The following is a 21,251-nucleotide window of genomic DNA, read 5'->3' as shown; positions in this document are numbered from 1 at the left end:
AAGTAAAACAATAGAGTCTACTTTATCCAACAGCATTTGCTTCCTTCTAACATTTTTACTTATCAAATACAAGAAAATTTCATACATTACTCAATACAGTGGATCAATAGACTTGTTTCAATAAGGAAAAATAAAAACCCACCTTTTTAATTTCCTTATAGAGTTCCAGCTGCAACCTCGGAAGATTGGAATCCATCAAAGCCTACAACAAAACACAAGAGATTTGTTCAGAGAAGATACATTCTACTTACTAGCAGTTCTAAGAGTGATGAAGGACAGGGAAGCCTGGCGTGCTGCAGTCCACGGGGCCGCAAAGAGTTGGACACGACTGAGCGACTGAACAACAACCACGAAGCAGTTCTAAAGGAATCTGAAGGGCAACTAAAACTTCAATGTTGATGCGAAGGAGAATATAATAGCAACTAAATTGAAAACCTGTTCATTAAGAAAGAAGTATATGTATGCAGGAAGTTACCAACTAGATACAGGTCATTCACCATAATATTTAAAAAAGGAAGGAAAAGAATATTCATTACAATCAAACACTACATAATATCAAAATTAAATGGTAGATAGTTCAAATTCACTCTAAAGCTCTTATATTCAATTCAAGTACATACTTTAATCATTTTTAGTCATTAAAGCACATTCTTTAACCATCGTTTTTAATGATGATCCAACATCAGCAATTCCCTGGAGTCTGCAGAGCAAGTGGGACAGGAGGTGGACACCCAAGGGCAGAGCCCTGATTCTGGCGTGGGAACACGCCGCTCCACGCAGAAGCCGCACCCTTCCCAAAGGTCTGGTCCGCCCGTGAGGCACACGTGCTCCCCACCTCAGGGCCCCAGCGACACACGAACCTGCTGGAACCACAGGCTCCTCAGAGCCCTGACCCTCTTGCTCGATTACAAGTCAAACCGAAATGGCCACACGGGCAACTTCAACCCAGGAATAATGGCAGATGGCAACCACCAGCAAGGACACAAAGTCCACGCTGGAGATGGCTTCCCAAGACGGAAAGATCTCTGGGCCCCGCTCTCAGCCATGAGAACCCTCTCCTCCGAACGGTACTGCCAATGGCTTGTCCACAAGAAGAGAGGGAAGATATAACCAAGCCTCCACAGAAAAGACCTCTTCCTTTCCTGTGATATAAGCACGTGACAGCTAGAAACCAAGCTGGTCTTAGCAAACCCACAGAGGCTCAGCGAGCTTGAAAATCAAAACACGGTCACATTCTGGGAGGTTCTGAATCATGCCTAGGATATTTTAAAATTCTAATTCTACTATTTCAGTTTGGACTACAGTCCCTCAAACAAGCACATCAAAACGGACAAGTATATAGTAAAACACGGCTTGGCCAGTAAAACTAGAAGGCATATCCAAGTTTTGTTTCACTTCATAAATGTTTTATAAACTAATGTCAAATGTATTTTATTACAGGAGAAAAGTAAACTTCAAAGCCGAGAAATAGCACTGAATGGGTGCTCACAGCCACAGGCGATGCTAATGCGCCACCTGAGCCCCCCCTGCTCCCGCCTCCACCTCCACACCGGGGTGGACACACAGCCGCCAGGTCCAGTCCGTGACAGCCCAACCTCTGCTCCTCACTGGCACCCCAGCACCTCCTCCTGGCTCAGGGCCCCGCCTCTCTTCCCTGGACACTTAGCCTCCCTCATGGATTCTGGGCACAAAGTCTCTCTTCTGTCCAAGGCAGGATACAAGGCACCACCAGGATACTTCAACTACCAGGTTACAAATCCTCGAGAGCTCTTCCCTTTCTTCATTCTCTACCAAATAAAGTGCAAACCCCTTGAACTGATCCTCAACATCTCCCATTCTCTGGTAGAGTCCCCCTCCTCTGTGAGTCTGCAAGCGTTAAGAAGGTCCTAAGGGACGTCCCTAGAGCACTCCTTGCTTCCACTGCACTGGGGCCCGGGTTCGATCCCTGGTGGGGGAAACCCAGATCCCACATGCCACACAGGGAGCCAAAAAAAGAGAAGGTCCTAAATCTTCTCGTTCACCTAACTGCCACCACCTCCGGGGAGCCTGCTCTGCCTCCCCACACAGAAATCACCTCCACCTCCAGACTGCAATGATGAGCTGCCAACATCTCCCAGAACTCAGAACTTACACCATGCGTTCAGGCATTTCTGAACAAACATGCTCCCCATCTGAGACTGTACATCATCCGAAGGCAGGAGCACACTGTCAGCTGAAACCCCAGGATGGCTGGGGATACAAACAAGGAGAAGGGCAGAATGAGAAAAACAAAGGCAGTTTTCCAAGATAGTAACAATTATGAAAGAACTTCATCTTCAATGGCAGCAGAAAACAGGAAAAGGGAAAAGTGGATTAAAGCTACACTGATCTTGGGTACAAACTCTGCACTGGGAAAGCCTGAGCAAAGAGGACCTGTGTCCCCCGCGCTCCTCACCTCACCTCCCACCCAGGTGGCTCTGGCTTCACCAACCTTTTCTGGGAACTCCTATCTCCCCAGTCACGTCACACCAACTCCAGCCAGAACTCCAGCCAAGCTACCAGAGAAGGCACGTCCTTACCTGTGAACAGTCCTGCCCGACCCAGGACTCGGGAGACGAAGACATCAACGGCGGATTCCACCGCCCGTCCCCTTGCCTTCTCGGGGCGTCTTGGTTTCTCGACAGAGTGACACTCGGTCCAAGAGCCCCCAGAGGTCACTGCCAGCGCCCATCCCTGACCTACGCCCCACGCAGGCATGAGGGGAAACCCGTTCCCTCTGACTGGGCAGGTACAGCCAGTACCCTGGCAGACACTAGAGTCCCTCCAAACCACACACTATTCGATTAAAAAAGTGCAGACGACCTAAAGGACTTGGCTACTCAAAACAAAAGAACACCAAGTCACGGCTTCTTCCCTTAGCTACAGTGATCGTATCTCAGAGAACACCATCCAGAGGGTTCTTACTTTTATGACTTTGTTGAGGCATTCGTCAGCCACCATCCTGACATCTGACTCCGCGTCATCACTGCACAGCAGAAAAAGTTCCATAGCGATGCCCAGAAGTTTCTGGAATTCTGGAGAATTTCTAAATGAAAAGAGAAGAGAGACTGTCACAGCCCAGAGAACACACGATGATGAAACGCAGTTAGGTTTCTGGTATCCTGTGTGGGATTCTGGAAGAGAAAAAGGACGTTACATTTACGTTACAGGTAAAATTCATCTCAATAATATATTTCATTTAACCCAATGTATCCAAAATATTACTTCAACGTGTAATCAACATGAAGAAATTACTGTGCTATGGAACAACCTCTTTTACAGCACATCTGAATTCAGACACAAAATTTTCATCAGAACTATTTTATTTGGGGGCTTCCGTGGTGGTCCAGTGGTGGGACACAGGCTCGCTCCCTGGTCTGCGAAGACTGGCAGGCTCCCACGTGCTGTGGGGACAGCTAAGCCCGGGCACAATACTGAGCCCGCACACCGCCATCAGAGCACCCCCCGCCTGCTGCAACTAGAGGAAGCCCGAGAAGGAGCGAAGACCCAGCACAGCCCAAAACAAGTCATTAGATAAACCTTTAAAAGAGAGAGGGGGGGGGAGACAGAAATACGTGTATAGAGATTCCATACAATTCACAGCTGAAAAAGCAGGCTGACTTGTAATTAGTAGATAACCTGGAACTCGGAAGCACAGCCTAGTGATTGCAGTCAGCAATACTGCATTTTAAACTTCAAAGTTGCTAAGAGACGAGCTCTTTAGTGCTCTCAACACACAAAAAGGAATGACAATGATACGACAGAGGTGCTGGCTAACACTAGGTTGCCGCAGTGCATTATACAAGGGAAGCAAACCACCAGTGTTGTGGGCCCATTCTCTCTCAATTTTTAAAAAAGACAAAAAGTAGGTTTACATACTACTTCTAACCATGCTTTTAAGAAGCTCTCCAATAACGAAATCAAATACTGTTTTTAAATTTTAATTTAATAAAATAGATAGAGGACTTAGGGGAGTCCCTGGTGCCTAGTGGTTAGCACTCTTGAGCTCTTGCTGCTGTGGCCCCAGGTTCGACCCCTGGCGGGGGAACACATTCTGTGAGCTGCACAGCACGCCCCAAAAACACAACAACAACGAGACACGGGGCTAGTCAGGCTATCTATTTCTGCTTGAGAGAGCTTTAGAAGTTGGTCTTGCAAGAAACTTGTCCATCGCACTTGCCTGATGCTACAGCCGACAGGAATCCGTCTGCCAGTGCAGGGGACATGGGTTTGATCCCTGGTCCACAAAGACCTCACATGCCACGGAGCAACTAAACCCGTACCCCACAGATGTTGAGCCTGTGCTCTAGAGCCTGACAGCCAAAACCACTGAAGCCCGTGGGCCTACAGCCTGTGCTCCACAGCGAGAGAAGCCACTGCAATGAGAGGCCTACCGATCGCAACGGAGAGCAGCCCCCGCTGGCTGCAACTACAGAAAGCCCGTGCGCAGCAACGAAGACCCAGCACCGCCAAACAGAATAAACAGTGCTTTTCGAAAAAGAAACGTGCCCATCATCTAAGTGGTTGAATTTACTGGCATAAAATTCATATTTCCTTGCTATCCTTTTAATATCTGTACAACCTACACTGACACCATTTCCCTTTTCCAGACATTAGAAACTTGTGACTTCACTTTTTCCTGATCAGTCTTATTCCTCTTACTGACATTCTCAAAGAACACACTTTTCGTTTTATTGACTTTTCTATACACTTCTGTTTTGAATTTTACTGACTTTTGTTATTTTTAGTATGGCCATCCTTCTGCTCAATTTGGGTCTCATTTGCTTTTTAGTTTTCTAAGGTATACTGAGGTTACTGAAGGTCTCAGACCTTTCTTCTTTTAGAAAATAGACGTTTAATGCTATAAATGCCCCTTTAAAATGCTATAGCAGCATATTACAAGTTTTTTAATCCTTTCTTTTTATTTTCACTCAGTTCAAAATATTTTCAAATTTCCCTTTTGACTTCCTCTTTGACCCATGGGTCACGTGGAAATGTGCTATTTGATTTCCACATAGTGGGGGCTTTTCAAGACTGCCTTTCAGCAGTAGAGTCCCAGACACCTACACTGAGGTCGGAGAGCACGCTTTGTGTGACGTTCAGTGATTTACGTCCACAGACCCGCTTACGGCCCCGTCAGTCTTCCTTGGCACGTGTCCTGTGGGCACTCAAAAGGAAGGAGTCTTCTGCTCTCCTGCATGGAGCTTCTGTAAATGTCGATCAGCACACAGTGGGACAGTGTTTGCAGTTTTCTAGATCCAGATTTTAAGAATTTCTGAGAGGCCACTGACATCTGCCTGTAACTGTGGGGTTGTCTATTTCTCCTTGCAATTCCATCAGGTTTTGCTTCATGTGTTTCTGAAGCTCTGGACTTAAGTACATACACATTTAGGGCTGTCATGCCCACTTGATGAACTGATGCCTTTACTGTTGTTATGAAATGATGATCCTATTCCAGGTCATGGCCTTGGATTAGAGACCCACTTCGATGATAACAGGGCTCCCCTGGTGGCTCAGCTGGTAAAGAATCCACCTGCAATGTGGGAGACCTAGGTTTGATCCCTGCGTTGGGAAGATCCCCTGGACAAGGGAAAGGCTACCCACTCCAATATTCTGGCCTGGAGAATCCCATGGACTGTATCCATGGGGCCACAAAGAGTCAGACACAACTGAGTGACTTTCACTTCCACTTGATGGTAATATCAGCTTCCATCTGTTCAGGGCCAACATGGTGAACCTCTTTCCATTGTCTTCCTGTTAACCTATATGAATCTTTATATTTAAAATGGATTTCTTGTAGGCAGCAGAGACTGGGTCTTGCTTCTCATTTGATCTGAAAAATCTTTTGCATTTCATGTCATTATTGATATAACTAGGTTTATTTTTTATTTTTTGGCCTCAACGGGTCTCAGCTGCAACGCCCAGGCTCTTCACTGTGGCACTCAGGCTCAGCTGTCCTGCAACATGTGGGATCCCAGCTTCTTGACCAGGGATTGAACCCATGTCCCCTGCACTAGAAGGCGGATTCTTCATCACCAGACCACCAGAAAAGTCCCTAAAAGTAGGTTTGAATCTGCCACTGTACTGCGACTTCCCTATTTGGTCCATATGCTCTCTATTGGCCCTCTTCCCTGCCTTCTTCTGGGTTAAATATTGTTTGGGTCAGCTTCAGTTATTTTTCTCACCGTTGCTCATGTTTTCCTGCTTCTTGGCATTCCTGACCATTTCTCATCAGATGCCAGACCTTATACCTTCTATCTTGTTGGGCGCTATACACTTCTGAATTCCGACATTCTTGAAGCTTGCCCTGGAATGCAACTGTGTTATTCTGAAGGACTAGGGCCGCCCTGGGCTCCACCTGCAGGCAGGATCAGAACAGCATCTCATCTAGGGCTGAAGTGAGTCACCCCTGCTGTGAAGGCAAACCCTTCTGAGCAGCTGACCCAAAGCGCCAGAAGGATGAGGTTCCCCCTCTGGCTGGTGAGAGGAGCTCTTCCCGCACTTGGAGTTTCAGCACCTGCTCCCTCCAGCCCCTTCAGGTGACTCTACCCGCAGCTCCAGGCCACTGTCTGCAGCAAGACTCAGCTGAGACCTGAGAGCCCTCGCGGGTCTCCAGGTCTCTCTGTGCAGCTTGTCCCTCTCTGATCCTCCCCCCATGGTCCCAGCCACCCTGCCTCCTGAGGCCATCAACTCTGTCCCAGCAACCATGGGCTCTCCCGGGTTTCCCTCCTCCCGTCCTCACTGGGAAACCCCCTCCAGGCAGTCATCTGGGGAAATCCTCAGGCTCATAGCATTAGCTTCCATTTTCCCAGAGATGCCTAATACCTGAGGCCTTGAAAACCACACTTAATGCATTGTATCCATTATCAACTGCTTTGGGCAGGAAGGCAAACCCTGTCCTTGTCACTTATCTTGTTGTTCAGTCGCTCAGTCATGTCTGACTCTGCCACCCCATGGACTGCAGCACGCCAGGCTCCCCTGTCCTCCACTGTCTCCCAGAGTTTGCTCAAACTCATGTCCGTTGAGTCGGTGATGCTATCTAACCATCTGAGTCAGAAGCAAAAATCCTTCATAATTTTTTAATTTAATCTTTATCATATTATTATATCACCTAGTCACAGATCTAGAAATCATCTTTAATAAAGTTAACTAATATTCCTTTCCATAAATGTATCAAGTTCAATTCCCCTGTAGGTAAGTCATCAAGATTATTTTTCATTCTTTAACGGGATGACTAGCATTGCACCAGGATCACCAGACACTTTCCTAAGGATCAACTCCTGAAGCGAAATGGCCAAATCAAACAGGCCAAACTGCCTTTCATTTTTTAAAATATTTATTTATTTGGCTGCGCCGGGTCTTAGTTGCCGCACACGGGATCTAGTTCCCTGACCAGGAATCGAACCTGGGCCCCCTGCATCGGCAGCACAAAGTCTTAGCCCCTGGACCGTGAAATTCCCCAAGTTGCCTTTTAAAAAAGTTGCATCATCTCTGACAAAATCCTGAGTATTGCTTAATGTCTGTAAAGTTGACAGGTAAAAAAGAAATGTTCTCATTTTTGTTTTCGTCTCATTCCAGTGATTACTAGTAAATCTGAACATTTCTCCACAGGAAGCATGAAATAAGTGTTAGCTATTACGTCTACTGGCTCAGTTACATTTCTTCTTTTCCAAACTGCCCATTCATAGTTTTGCTTGTTTTCCTATTAGAAAGACAGCCTTTTTCTTAACGGTTTACAATTTCTCTCTAAAGAAGCTAGTAAACCTTTGATACATATACCATCAACACTTGCCCCAAGTTGCATTTAAGTTTCAGTTGCAAGTAGATTTTGACATACTGAACTATATTCTAGATTAAACACTTTCTTCCTTTATATTGTTAAGCATTCCACAGACTAAGATTAAATGTTCTTTTTGTAGTAATGACTTCACTCTCTTACATTTAGGTAATTAATCTGGCATTTACGTTTGCCTGCAATATGAAGAATATTCCCCTAAATACTCAACTGGTTCAATAATCCATCATTTCCACACTAATACAAGATGTTACCTTTATCGGAAATTCGTATCTGCACATACACACATACACTTTCCCACTTCCTATTCTGTACCTTCTTTAATGTCTAAGAGCTATTTTAATGTCATGAACACCAGGTCTCACCAATTACTGATGGTTTCAGATTTTGTTTGTTAAAACTGATGTATTTATTCTTGCAGATGAACAAGTTCAAAAATATCTCTACTAGAATTCTGATCAAGCTCATTTTAAATTTATGGATTAATTTAGAGAAAGTTTAACTTTATGATAAGGAACTGTTCCCACGTTGAAAAAGCAGGAAGTAGTCATCTGTCCCTTTCAGGGAAGTCCATACAGTCCTTCCATAGTTTCTGCATATCTCTTGTCAATTTCTTGAAATAGTATATGTTGGTGCTACTATGAATTGGATCTTGAAGCATTATATTTTCTAACAGATTTAAGCTAATATATGGGAATGGGAAATCTATAGATTCCTGTACACTTATTTTTACCCAATCACCTTATCAGGTCCACTTGCTTAGACGAGGGTGTTGAGGTCCTCCCAAAAGGAAACGAGTTACAAATGAATCCTCACCCTCCACTGGACAGAAAACATCAGAGTGCTGGGGAAAGAGGGCAGTGAGGTTATCTTCGTTCCTGTATTTCTAACAAATTTTCGGGGTGATTCTGATGTTCATGCGTATGTAGGAAGCAGCAGGACAGACCACCAAATTGAGAGCTGAAGTAGGCTGAGTCACAACACACCTCAAGGACTCGAGAAGCTGCCTGAAATAAGCCCCGAGAGATAAGATCAGTACCTGACAGAAGCTGAAGAACGTACCAGAGATCAGGTACATTAGAGGAGAGACCACAGGAAATGCCAGCCACGAAGACTTCCTAAATCATTACCTGTGTATAAAAGATCCACTGCAGCTCTACAACTCGACATTTCTGAAAAGTATGGAGAACATCTTAAAACAAACACGTTCTTTGATCTGATGCGACCAAAGACAACCTCTCTGGCTCCAAAACATATCCCATTCATCTGATCCTACGTAGAACAAGCACCGCAAAGACCATTAGCATTACTCCATAAAAACCGAACAGACACAGGAATGGAGAACCTATTAACAGCGATTACCATGATTTACGATGGCAAAGTGAACCACAAACCAGTCTTAACATATCTCAACGTACTTCCCAGGTGGCGCTAGTGGTCAAGAATCTGCCTGAATGCAGAAGACACAAGAGATGCAGGTTCAATTCCTGGGTGGGGAAGATCCACTGGAGGAGGGAAATGGCATCTACTCCAGTATTCCTGCCTGAAAAATTACATGGATAAGAGGAGCCTGGTGGGCCGCAGTCCATGGGGCTGCAGAGTCAAACGTGACTGAGCAATTGAACACACACTCACTCACACACACACACACACACACACACCCCCACACACAGGTGTGAATCTAAGCCAACAGTCCATCAAGTCCACTGGGTATTATCAAGAAACAAAGTAAGCGTAAGGCATGAAGCACTCAGAATGGAAAAGGTCTATTTTCTGGGTCCATAAGCTTTCGATGTGAGGTGTTCCTTCCTGAGACCTGGATGCTGGAAGTCTGATGAGCACAGCTGTGCTAAGGAAGCAGCAGGCCCCGGGGCTCTGCCAGGCATCTAACGTCCATTCACACAAGAGTCATGGGGGCTTGCAGGACAACGTGCGCCACCACAGGATGGATTTCTGCCTCTCAGGAGCTCATGAGCACTTTCACGCAGCTCTCAACAGCGTCCCACGGGTGTCGCTCCTCCCACAAGAGCTCTGCACACTGAGTTTACACATCAAAGACGAGGCCACAGGGACTCCAACAAGTTGGCCTTGTCTGAAGCTGCCTGGCTTATTCGGAGCGGAGACAGAATGCAAACCTTCTCCCCTACTTTTACTTAGTACTGTTGTCTACAAGAGCATGCTAACTTAGAATTTTTGTATTCTTAGTTTCAGCACATATTCTCACTTGTCACTTCATTTCTTCCCACGATATTTCTACAAATTAGATAAAAACAGTAATCATACACTGTCTTTCAAAATGGCATTGAGTTCAACTAAAATGAAATAGTCTACATGAAATCACTTTGAAAGCATAAAATACAAGCGGCAAGTATAAAATACAAGTGGCAATGTGCCACGAAAAATAAATGAATCACCAAATTTCTGTCAGTACGAAAACCAAGGTGATTATTCTTAGAGGTTTTTCTAATAGATTACAAAGAGCCCTTCCCAACAGGAGAAGAACATGAATGATTTACTCCAAGAGAAAGTACTTACTCCAAGAGAAGTATTTCACACGTCCCATCCGAGGAACGGAGTTCAGAAACCATAAGCACATCTGTTTCCTACTCACTCATTTAGAGACAGGCTTAAAATAACTACCACCCACAGATACAAGGAACAGTACTCAGAAAGAGAGACAGACAGTAAAAAGCAAGGAGAATGAGGACAATCAGCAAAAAAGCGATACAAGAAGGTGCTGCCTGCTCACCCCACAGGAAAGCCTGAGCCAGGGAGGTGGGCCTCCGGTTAACGCCCATGAGCCCACCATCCCAAAGCTGTGATGAGCAGGGAGCACCCCCACAGGGCGGACAGGGCAGAGCGCAGAAGAAAAGCAACCACGAGATCCCAGTAATTGCGCAGGCTCTTGTTCCCACACCGCAATAAGGAAAATACAAACATGCTGTTCAGTTATCCAAATGGTTACACCGACACGGTGTAAGATTACAAGAAGGAAGCATTACTCATTACGGTGTCTGGAAATCCTCCATATCCACCGCCAGAAGGGGGAGGGGTCCCGTCAAGGTTTCAAAACAACTAGGGCGACGATGAAAACACAGAAGTGTTCTATTTTCACTGGAAAGTTCAAAGTGCAGTTACCTGAGAGACTGTGCCACTATGTTTTCACGTATTGTCAGACAATGATTCACACGGTCTTTCTTGGTGGCTGAGAGTTCTTTCTTTCTAAAAGGGGGAAAAAAAGAGTAAAGGAAGTTAGTGTTGTCCACTCCATCTATTTCTACGTGGCATTCATTCATTCATTCATTCAACACAGCTTCTTTGACTCCAAGGAGTAAAACCGTGCCGGGGCAGGGTGCTCTGAGGTCAGAGAGGTGGGGTGGGCCGAACCCCGGGTCCCCTCCAGGACTGGGCTCCACAGAAAACTCAGGGGGCGTCACTAACACGCCTGCCTTCTCTGCTGCAGAGAGAAGAAACTGCAGCGCCAACAGGGCTGGCCCAGGATCGCGTGGACAGAGGGAGCTTCAATTCAACGCAATAGTATAACACCTACTCTCCACAGCGGCCCCCTCGCAAAACCACACGGACTGACGAGTCAGCCCCACACAGGCCTCACACGATGAAGTATGAGAGAATGTATTAACACAATGGTTAATTGCTCCTAGATCTCTGAATGGCTACAAACAAGTACCCTGCCCAGAGCCTTTCTCAAAAGCCTCCTAGTGAGACTTTTCAGTCAAAATTGTAAAAAGGAGACAGACTGGTCAAGAAGATGAGATAAAAGGTGCCTGCTTCTCACCCAAACCTATGACTTCAGAGGTCTCTGAAGTAGGCACCGGAGAAATACAGAAGACAGGGATGATCCAAAGAGGAAGCGAAAAAGAAATCAGGCTTGATGATTACATCCAAAAAAGGATCCGAGTGTCTGACAGCTACCAGGACACGGTACTAACTAGAAACAGTGAGACCAGAAGACTACTACGTTTTTGAGGGAATTCTATAAAGAGTACCAAAGAGATTAAAATACTAACTGACCAACACCTCCGTTTAAGCCCTAATGCAACTGCAGGCCGGAGAAGGCAACGGCACCCCACTCCAGTACTCTTGCTTGGAAAATCCCATGGACGGAGGAGCCTGGTAGGCTCCAGTCCATGGGGTCGCTAAGAGTCGGACACGACTGAGCGACTTCACTTTCACGCACTAGAGAAGTAAATGGCAACCCACTCCAGTATTCTTGCCTGGAGAATCCCAGGGACGGCGGAGCCTGGTGGGCTGCCGTCTATGGGGTCGCACAGAGTCGGACACGACTGAAGCGACTCAGCAGCAGCAGCAGCAGCAGCAACTGCAGGCTCCAAAAAACTACATGTGAAGGAACAGACTCTTGCAATTGTGCAAACCAAGAAAGACACACCCTCAAAAAGCAGTTCAGACGTGGCCAGGGAAGAACATGGACAAGGAAGAGTCTCCCGAGCGGAAAGTCAGGGCCCGGGAGAAGGAAAGACAGGCCTGGATGAGAGGCCAAGTCCATGGTGTGCAGAGAGGGGCTCCCAGTCAGCAGCCAGTAAGTCTCTCACCACATGGACAGGTGACCATGTCCCCCACTGGTCTCCTTCCTAAAAGAGACTCGCTGATGAGCTGTGCTGTGGGCTGCTAGGCACCCACCAAAACACCGTGCTTCCCTTCTCAGACACGAGCTTCCTGCTGACAAGTCCCACAGCCCGGCTTCCCTGCAGCCAGGCACACACAAGTGACTGTTCACACAGATGAAACGGGAACACAGCAGCGAGCGGAGCTTCTGCCTGTGGCTTGCCCAGGGCACCACCCCCTCCTTTTAGCTTCCCCCAACTGGAACAGACGCTTCTAACACCCAGTTTCTGAACATACAGACAAAGACAACAAAAAGGCTGCAGGGTGACAGGATGGAAGGAGCCTGGGTCCTGAGTGGCAGGAGGAGGCAGAGGCCTTTCACCTCCCGCCCACCTGAGTCACTCACTTCAAAAGTGCTGGGATGGAAACAACCCAAATGTCTCAGTGGATGGATAAACAGCTGCCATGGAGTAACGGAATACTGCTTGGCAGTGAAAGAAGCAAACGACTGACACACACAAGGATGAATTTCAATGCATCCGCTTCAAGGTACACAGGGATGATTCCATTTATGCCACAGTCTTTACCTTTAAGGGAATGTAAAGTGGTCTGAAATTTACAGGGGCCTGGCAGGGGAGGAGTACACTAAAAGAGGTACCGATGAGTGAACTGGATTCAAAACTGGGAAAGGAGTACGTCAAGACTATATATTGTCACCCTGGTTATTTCACATCTATGCAGAGTACATCATCCGAAATGCCAAGCTGGATGAAGCACAAACTGGAATCAAGACGGCCAGGAAAAATATAAATAACCTCAGATATGCAGGTGACACCAACCTAACGGCAGAAAGTGAAGAGGAACTCAAGAGCCCCGTGATGAAGGTTAAAGAGGAGAGTGAAAAGCTGGCTTAAAACTCAACATTCAAAAAACTAAGATCACGGCATCCGCTCCCATCACTTCATGGCAAATAGATGGGGAAACAGTGGAAACAGTGACAGACTTTATTTTCTTGGGCTCCAAAATCACTGCAGATGGTGACTGCAGCCATGAAATTAAAAGACGCTTGCTCCTTGGAAGAAAAGCTATGAAAAACCTAGACAGCGTATTAAAAAGCAGAGACATTACTTTCCTGACAAAGGTCTATCTAGTCAAGGCTATGGTTTTTCCAGTAGGCAGGTATGGATGTGAGAGTTGGACTGTGAAGAAGGATGAGCGCCAAAGAACTGATGCTTCTCAACTGTGGTGCTGGAAAAGACTCTTGAGAGTCCCTTGGACCGCAAGGAGATCCAACCAGTCAATCCTAAAGGAAATCAACTCTGAAGATTCACTGGAAGAAGGACCGACGCTAAAGCTGCCTTTTCATACTGTTCATGGGTTCTCAAGGCAAGAACACTGAAGCGGTTTGCCCTTCCCTTCTCCAGAGGACCACGTTTTGTCAGAGCTCTCCACTATGACCCGTCTGTCCTGGGTGGCCCTACACAGCATGACGCATAGCTCACTGAGTTAGACACGGCTCTGGTCCATGGGATCAGACTGGTTAGTTTTCTGCGACTGTGGTTTTCATTCTGTCTGCCCTCTGATGGAGAAGGATAAGAGGCTTATGGAAGCTTCCTGATGGGAGAGACTCAGGAAAGACTGGGGAAGACTGACGGCAGGAGGAGAAGGGGACAACAGAGGCTGAGATGTTTGGATGGCATCACCGACTCAATGGACATGAGTCTGAGTAAACTGCGAGTTGGTGATGGACAGGGAGGCCTGGCATGCTGCAGTCCATGGGGTTGCAAAGAGTGGGATACAACTGAGCAACTGAACTGAACTGATGCTGAAGCGCCAATACTTTGGCCACATGATGTGAAGAGCTGACTCTTAAGAAAAGACCCTGATGCTGAGAAAGATTGAAGGCAGGTGGAGAAGGGGGTGACAGAGGATGAGATGGTTGGATTGTACCACTGACTCAATGGACATGAGTTTGAGCAAACAAACTCTGGCAGATTGTGAAGGACAGGGAAGCCCGGGGTGCTGCAGTCCATGGGGTTGCAATGAGTCAGACATGACTGAAGGAGTGAACAACAGCAACTATATAGATATATGTGTGTGTGTGTGTGTGTATGTATGTGTATATTAGACCTCAGTTTGAAACAGAAAGTACTCAGTTCAGTTCAGTCGCTCAGTCGTGTCCGACTCTCTGCGACCCCATGAATTGCAGCACGCCAGGCCTCTCTGTCCATCACCAACTCCCGGAGTCTACCCAAACCCATGTTCATCGAGTCGGTGATGCCATCCAACCATCTCATCCTCTGTCGTCCCCTTCTCCTCCCGCCCCCAATCCTTCCCAGCATTAGGGTCTTTTCCAGTGAGTCAACCCTTCGCATGAGGTGGCCAAAGTATTGGAGTTTCAGCTTCAACATCAAACCTTCCAATGAACACCCAGGATTGATCTCTTTTAGGATGGATTGATTGGATCTCCTTGCAGTCCAAGGGACTCTCAAGAGTCTTCTCCAACACCACAGTTCAAAAGCATCAATTCTGCGGCGCTTAGCTTTCTTCACCGTCCAACTCTCACATCCATACATGACCACTGGAAAAACCATAGCCTTGACTAGACGGACTTTTGTTGGCAAAGTAATGTCTCTGCTTTTAAACAGGCTATCTAGGTCGGCCATAACCTTCCTTCCAAGGAGTAAGCGTCTTTTAATTTCATGGCTGCAGTCACCATCAGCAGTGATTCTGGAGCCCAAAAAAGTAAAGTCTGACACTGTTTCCCCATCTATTTCCCATGGAGTGATGGGACCAGATGCCATGATCTTAGTTTTCTGAACGTTGAGCTTTAAGCCAACTTTTTCACTCTCCTCCTTCACCTTCATCAAGAGGCTCTTTAGTTCGTTCTTCACTTTCTGCCATAAGACGGCTGCGACGGCTGCGACGGCTCGGCGCAGAAGCGAGGCGGCTGCGACGGCTCGGCGCAGAAGCGTGGCCGAGAGGAGCTAGGCCGGGCCGGGGGCCGGGGCCCGGGTCCGGGGGCGGCGGCCGAGAGGGCCTAGGACGGGCCGGGGGCCGGGAGCGGCGGGCGACAGGGGCTAGGCCGGGCCGGGGACCGGGGGCCGGGGGCGGCGGGCGACAGGGGCTAGGCCGGGCCGGGGCCCGGGGCGGCGGCCGAGAGGGGCTAGGCCGGGCCGGGGACCGGGGGCCGGGGGCGGCGGGCGACAGGGGCTAGGCCGGGCCGGGGCCCGGGGGCGGCGGCCGACAGGGGCTAGGCCAGGCCGGGGACCGGGGGCCGGGGGCGGCGGGCGACAGGGGCTAGGCCGGGCCGGGGCCCGGGGCGGCGGCCGAGAGGGGCTAGGCCGGGCCGGGGACCGGGGGCCGGGGCCGGCGGGCGACAGGGGCTAGGCCGGGCCGGGGACCGGGGGCCGGGGGCGGCGGGCGACAGGGGCTAGGCCGGGCCGGGGCCCGGGGCGGCGGCCGAGAGGGGCTAGGCCGGGCCGGGGGCCGGGGACGGGGGCCGGGGGCGGCGGCCGAGAGGGGATAGGCCAGGCCGGGCCGGGGGCGGCGGCCGAGAGGGGCTAGGCCGGGCCGGGGCCTGGGGGCCGGGGGCGGCGGCCGAGAGGGGCTAGGCCGGGCCGGGGGCCGGGGGCGGCGGCCGCGAGGGGCTAGGCCGGGCCGGGGGCCAGGGGCGGCGGCTGACAGGGCCTAGGCCGGGCCGGGGGCCGACAGAGTCTAGGCCGGGCCGGGGGCCGGGGGCGGCGGCCGACAGGGCTAGGCCGGGCCGGGGGCAGGGGGGCCGGGGGCGGCGGCCGACAGGGGCTAGGCCGGGCCGGGGGCCGGGAGCTGGGGGCGGCGGCCGACAGGGGCTAGGCCGGGCCGGGGGCCGGGGGCAGCGGCTGACAGGGCCTAGGCCGGGGGCGGGGGTCCGGGGGCGGCAGGCGAGAGGGGCTAGGCCAGGCTGGGGGCTGGGGCCGGCGGCGGCAAGAGGAATTACCCAAGGCCCAAGGTAAGAGAAACCCAAATAAAAAGGTAAGTGTTGCGAGAGGGCATCAGAGGGCAGACACACTAAAACTAAAACTACAGAAAACTAGATAATCTGATCACACGGACCACAGCCTTGTCTATCTCAATGAAACTAAGCCATGCCGTGTAGGGCCACCCAAGACGGATGGGTCATGGTGGAGAGGTCTGACAGATTGTGGTCCACTGGAGAAGGGCATGGCAAACCACTTCAGTATTCTTGCCTTGAGAACCCCATGAACAGTATGAAAAGGCAAAAGGATAGGACCCTGAAAGATGAACTCCCCAGGTCAGTAGGTGCCCAATATGCTAATGGAGATCAGTGGAGAAATAACTCCAGAAAGAATGATGGGATGGAGCCAAAGCAAAAACGATACCCAACTGTGGATGTGACTGGTGATAGATGCAAAGTCCGATGCTGTAAAGAGCAATATTGCATAGGAACCTGGAATGTTAGGTCTATGAATCAAGGCAAACTGGAAGTGGTCAAACAGGAGATGGCAAGAGTGAACGTTGACATTCTAGGAATCAGCCAACTAAGATGGACTGGAATGGGTGAATTTAACTCAGATGACCATTATATCTACTACTGTGGGCAAGAATCCCTTAGAAGAAATGGAGTAGCCATCATGGTCAACAAGAGTCCGAAATGCAGTACTTGCATGCAATCTCAAAAACGACAGAATGATCTCTGTTCGTTTCCAAGGCAAACCATTCAATATCACGGTAATCCAAGTCTATGCCCCAACCAGTAATGCCGAAGAAGCTGAAGTTGAACGGTTCTATGAAGACCTACAAAACCTTCTAGAACTAACACCCAAAAAAGATGTCCTTTTCATTATAGGGGACTGGAATGCAAAAGTAGGAAGTCAAGAAACACCTGGCGTAACAGGCAAGTTTGGCCTTGGAGTACAGAATGAAGCAGGGCAAAGGCTAATCGAGTTTTGCCACGAGAACACACTGGTAATAGCAAACACCCTATTCCAACAACACAAGAGAAGACTCTACACGTGGACATCACCGGATGGTCAACACCGAAATCAGATTGATTATATTCTTTGCAGCCAAAGATGGAGAAGCTCTATACAGTCAGCAAAAACAAGACCAGGAGCAGACTGTGGCTCAGATCATGAACAGAAAGTACTATGAGAGTTTAAATGCTCTCTTCTTTGAGCCACCACATTAAAGTCTCGATTACAGCAGCTCACCTAGTTGAAGACCTTAAGTCATCAAGAAAATTAAAGAACACTGACCTCTCCCAACAAGTTAGGAGGCAAACGAACTCTCTTCTGTATGGTTCCCTTCCAAAGTGAAAACCCACAAAGGCCTTAAATGAGCTGCATTCACACACCCGGTCTCCCAGCTCTCCAGGCAGTGACCCCTCTGTGGGCAGCCTCTTACCCTAGGGTCTAAAACAACTCCTGGGGGGATGGCCATCAGAAAAAGCTGACAAACACTAAATTGAGTGCACCTCGCTACCTAAGAGGGTCACAACAGAAAAGTGATCAATACAAATATAAGCTTTAAAAAGAACTGTGTCTCTCTCCTCGTATGTGGACTAGGCCACAAGAATACAGGTAACAAAAAATGATACCACTTTCTGAACCTGCTGCCTGATTTCCTTAAGGCTCACATGTGCTGCACCCGAGGCCCCATGCTAGAATTTGAGCAAAATTTATGAAACAAGCAAAAAATCAAAGACCGAATACCAATTTCACCCATCAAAATAAAAGCACACTCCTGTGTTGTCTGCTTGGGTCTAGCTCCTCCTCTGAGCTCCCTGTGGGGATAGAGTGAAAGATACGTGTCTGTGTGTGTGTGTGTGTGTGTGTGTGGTGTCCGACTCTTTGCAACCCCATGGACTGTAGCTCACCAGGTTCCTTTGCCCACGGGGTTTTCCAGACAAGAATACTGGAGCGGACAGCCATCCCCTGTCTCCAAGGGAACTTCCTGACCCAGGGATCAAACCTGCATCTCCCTCTCTTGCATTGCAGGCAGATTCTTTACTGCTGAGCCATTGGGGAAGCCTGCCCTATTCCCTCAGGGCTCCTGCCCCAGGCCCTGCCATGAGCCAGCACCACACTCTGGAAGGAACGGTTCCCACGGTTACTCTCCAGGGATGACAGACTCACTGAGAACAAGCGCGTGCCTCTCACGGGCACTCAGCCCAGCACCTACACTGGACAGGTGTTTCCCAGACAACAAAGGAGTGGGCAAGTGCTTGCCGTACAAGAGTAGGTTGAAAGTGAAAGAAAATGAAAGTCGCTCAGTCGTGTCTGACTCTTTGCAACCCCGTGGACTTAGTCCATGGAATTCTCCAGGCCAGAATACTGGAGTGGGTAGCCTTTCCCTTCTCCAGGGGATCTGCCCAACCCAGGGATCAAACCCAGGTCTCCCGCACTGCAGGCAGTCTACTGGCTGAGCCACAAGGGAAGACCAAAGGAGTAGGTTCAATACACAGTAAAACTGACTCAAAAGTCTTCAGTCAATCTTTCCAACAGGTTTCGGAAGATAAATGATAATTATGTTAACCTTGAGTTTCTAACACCAAGAGATGGAAAGAGAAGTAGAAACAGCAAAGCTTAAAAAAAGAGAGACCCTGAAGAGCAGTCCCACACGACTGAGCTCAAGCAGCTTGTGGAGTCCGAGCTGCAGCCCTCAGGTGTGACCAAGACGTCAGTGACGGCCCTTCTGTGACCCTGACTGTCACAGCTTTACTGCCAGAAAGAGTGAGTACACGTCCCATCACGGTCAGCTACGAAGAAAGCGCATGGTTCAGAACTCTCTTCTAACTCATCCAAAGTCACTTCCCAGCAATCCACACCGATTTGAGGGGGAAAACATCTGCCCTGATTAAATTTTAGTCTTTTCTGCACTCAATAGGTAGCTCTAAAATCATAAAATTCTTCAGGTAGATGGACGGTCTTCAGTGGTGACTGATCTTATATTAAAATTCAAACAATAATGACTAGGTGGCGCTAGTGGTAAAGAATTCGCCTGTTAACCCAGGAGAAGCAACAGCTGTGGTTTCATCTCTGGGGAAAGAAGATCCCCTGGAGAAGGAAATGGCAACCCACTGCAGTACTCTTGCCTGGAGAATCCCAGGGACGGGGGAGCCTGGTGGGCGGCCGTCTCTGGGGTCGCAGAGTCGGACACGACTGAAGCGACTTAGCAGTAGCAGCAGCAATGTATTGTTTATGCAAAGATGACAGACCAAGTGCTGGACAACAGACAGGGACGGCAGTTAAGACGTTCCTTCCCACCCAGAGCCTGCCTGGTGCTTCCTGTTTGTACACAAGATCCAAGAGACGCTGAGATGCATGAACTTCTCTGACTTCTACCTCCACGGAGAAGCACTATGCTAAGTCTGGAATGGGTCATGGTTACAAGTTATTTGCTGCGGAGAAACGTCAAATTGTTTAAAAAAAGATTCTTTTTTCTCAAAGTATCCAAACAAGTTTTTCACCTTTTAGCAGAAAAAGCGCTTTACTGCTACATTTTCACAGATAAGCCAAAATGACTCCCCAAATACTCATTTCCTGATTAAACCTCAGGACACAGCAAGGAATCATATCAGAAACCAAGATGAAAACATTCCTGAAAATGAATCCATCTTAACATTAAGGTGAACTTCTTAAAGGGGCGGCTTCCCAAAAACTGTCCTCATTAAATGCCGTCTTGTACAAATCCAGATGAGAAAGAAAACGCCCGCACATGAAAGAAAGGCCAGAACTGTAGCAGAGCACGCCCTGACCTCTGCGGAACACCCAAGACTTCAAGGAAAAGTACTTGGGCTCTGTAAGAAGGTGACATCAAATGGTCTCTCTTCTTCTGTTTCGAAAAGTTCCCTAGCACAAGCAACCGAGACCCCCTACTTCCGAACAGTACCAGGATGTCTGCCACAGGAGACTGTCCGCAGACACCCATCCAGGTTCTGGCCAGCGTGACTGCGATGCCCGTGAAATGGACATCACTCGCCCCGACGATTAACCTCTCCCTCAGCAAGATGTGATTTATTTCCAACTGCAGACAAGTAATAAACTTCAGCCCACTCTTCCCACTATTGAAGGCCGTTTTATTGTTTCTTGTGTGTTAGTAACAACCATCTGGGCTAAGTTCACACTTACGGGGCGACCACCGCTCATTTAAGGGGCCTGCAGACCGCCTTGAACTGAGACAAGCCGGTCTCTTTCCAACACTTCAGTCTTCTGCCGCGACCCCCGAACTAAACGAAAAGCCCTGAGGCTACGGGAAGACAGGCCCGACTGACTCCCAGCCTGTTTAAAGGGGGCCCCGCCAGAGGCTCCCCACTGGAACGCGCGCGCTCCCCCGCCCTCCAGCCCGACGTCCCCGGGCATGAGGTCACCACTGTCCCCGCATCACTCGGGCTCCCAATTCCCGGCTCCTCGGGGAGCGTCCAGCGCCCGCGCGGCCCTGCTCCCCTCAGAGCAGAAGAGTGGGGGCTGGACGCGGCCTCGGCTCGGTTCCTCCCCAAACTGGGCAGCCGGGAGGGCAGAGGGCCGGGGCCGCCTCCGTGCCTCCGCGGGAGGCTGGCGAAGGCCGGGGAGGGCTGGGGCCGAGCTGCGGCGGGTCAGTACTCACGGTCGGTGCAGCGGCTCCTCGGCCACGGCCGGGCATAGCGGCGGCGGCGGCTGCTGCTGCTGGAAGGACTTAAGGGACGCGAAGGCCTTCATCAGCTTTTCCAGGGTCGCCATGGCGGCCTGCGGCCCCGCGGGAACAACGCCCGGAGCCCTCGGGATGGCTCGCGGCTCCGCTCAGCAGCACGGCAATGAATGAGGTTCGGGCCGAGGACAGGAACGGAACACAGGCGCCCGGCCATCTTGGGTCC

The 21,251-nt window shown here is 49.4% G+C and overlaps 1 protein-coding gene across 1 annotated transcript in view; it reads right to left on the bottom strand.

The window, feature by feature from the left end:
* The window catches only part of LOC145507134 (uncharacterized), a 27,699-nt gene extending 6,448 nt beyond the window's left edge, over positions 1 to 21,251 (bottom strand). Inside the window, exons 1-4 of the mRNA XM_081493038.1 lie at positions 21,005 to 21,251; positions 10,952 to 11,035; positions 2,944 to 3,064; positions 143 to 202 (exon numbers count right to left, since the gene is read on the bottom strand). Coding sequence (XP_081349164.1) covers positions 143 to 202; positions 2,944 to 3,064; positions 10,952 to 11,035; positions 21,005 to 21,117 — 378 coding nt within the window. The 5' untranslated portion in view covers positions 21,118 to 21,251. The remainder of the gene's footprint in view (positions 1 to 142; positions 203 to 2,943; positions 3,065 to 10,951; positions 11,036 to 21,004) is intronic.

This window comes from Giraffa tippelskirchi, chromosome 1 (assembly GCF_054371585.1).
Source record: "Giraffa tippelskirchi isolate mGirTip1 chromosome 1, T2T-mGirTip1v1.2.pri, whole genome shotgun sequence".
NCBI classification, from domain to species: Eukaryota; Metazoa; Chordata; class Mammalia; order Artiodactyla; family Giraffidae; genus Giraffa; species Giraffa tippelskirchi.
This window is presented reverse-complemented; position numbering and strand designations above follow the sequence as displayed.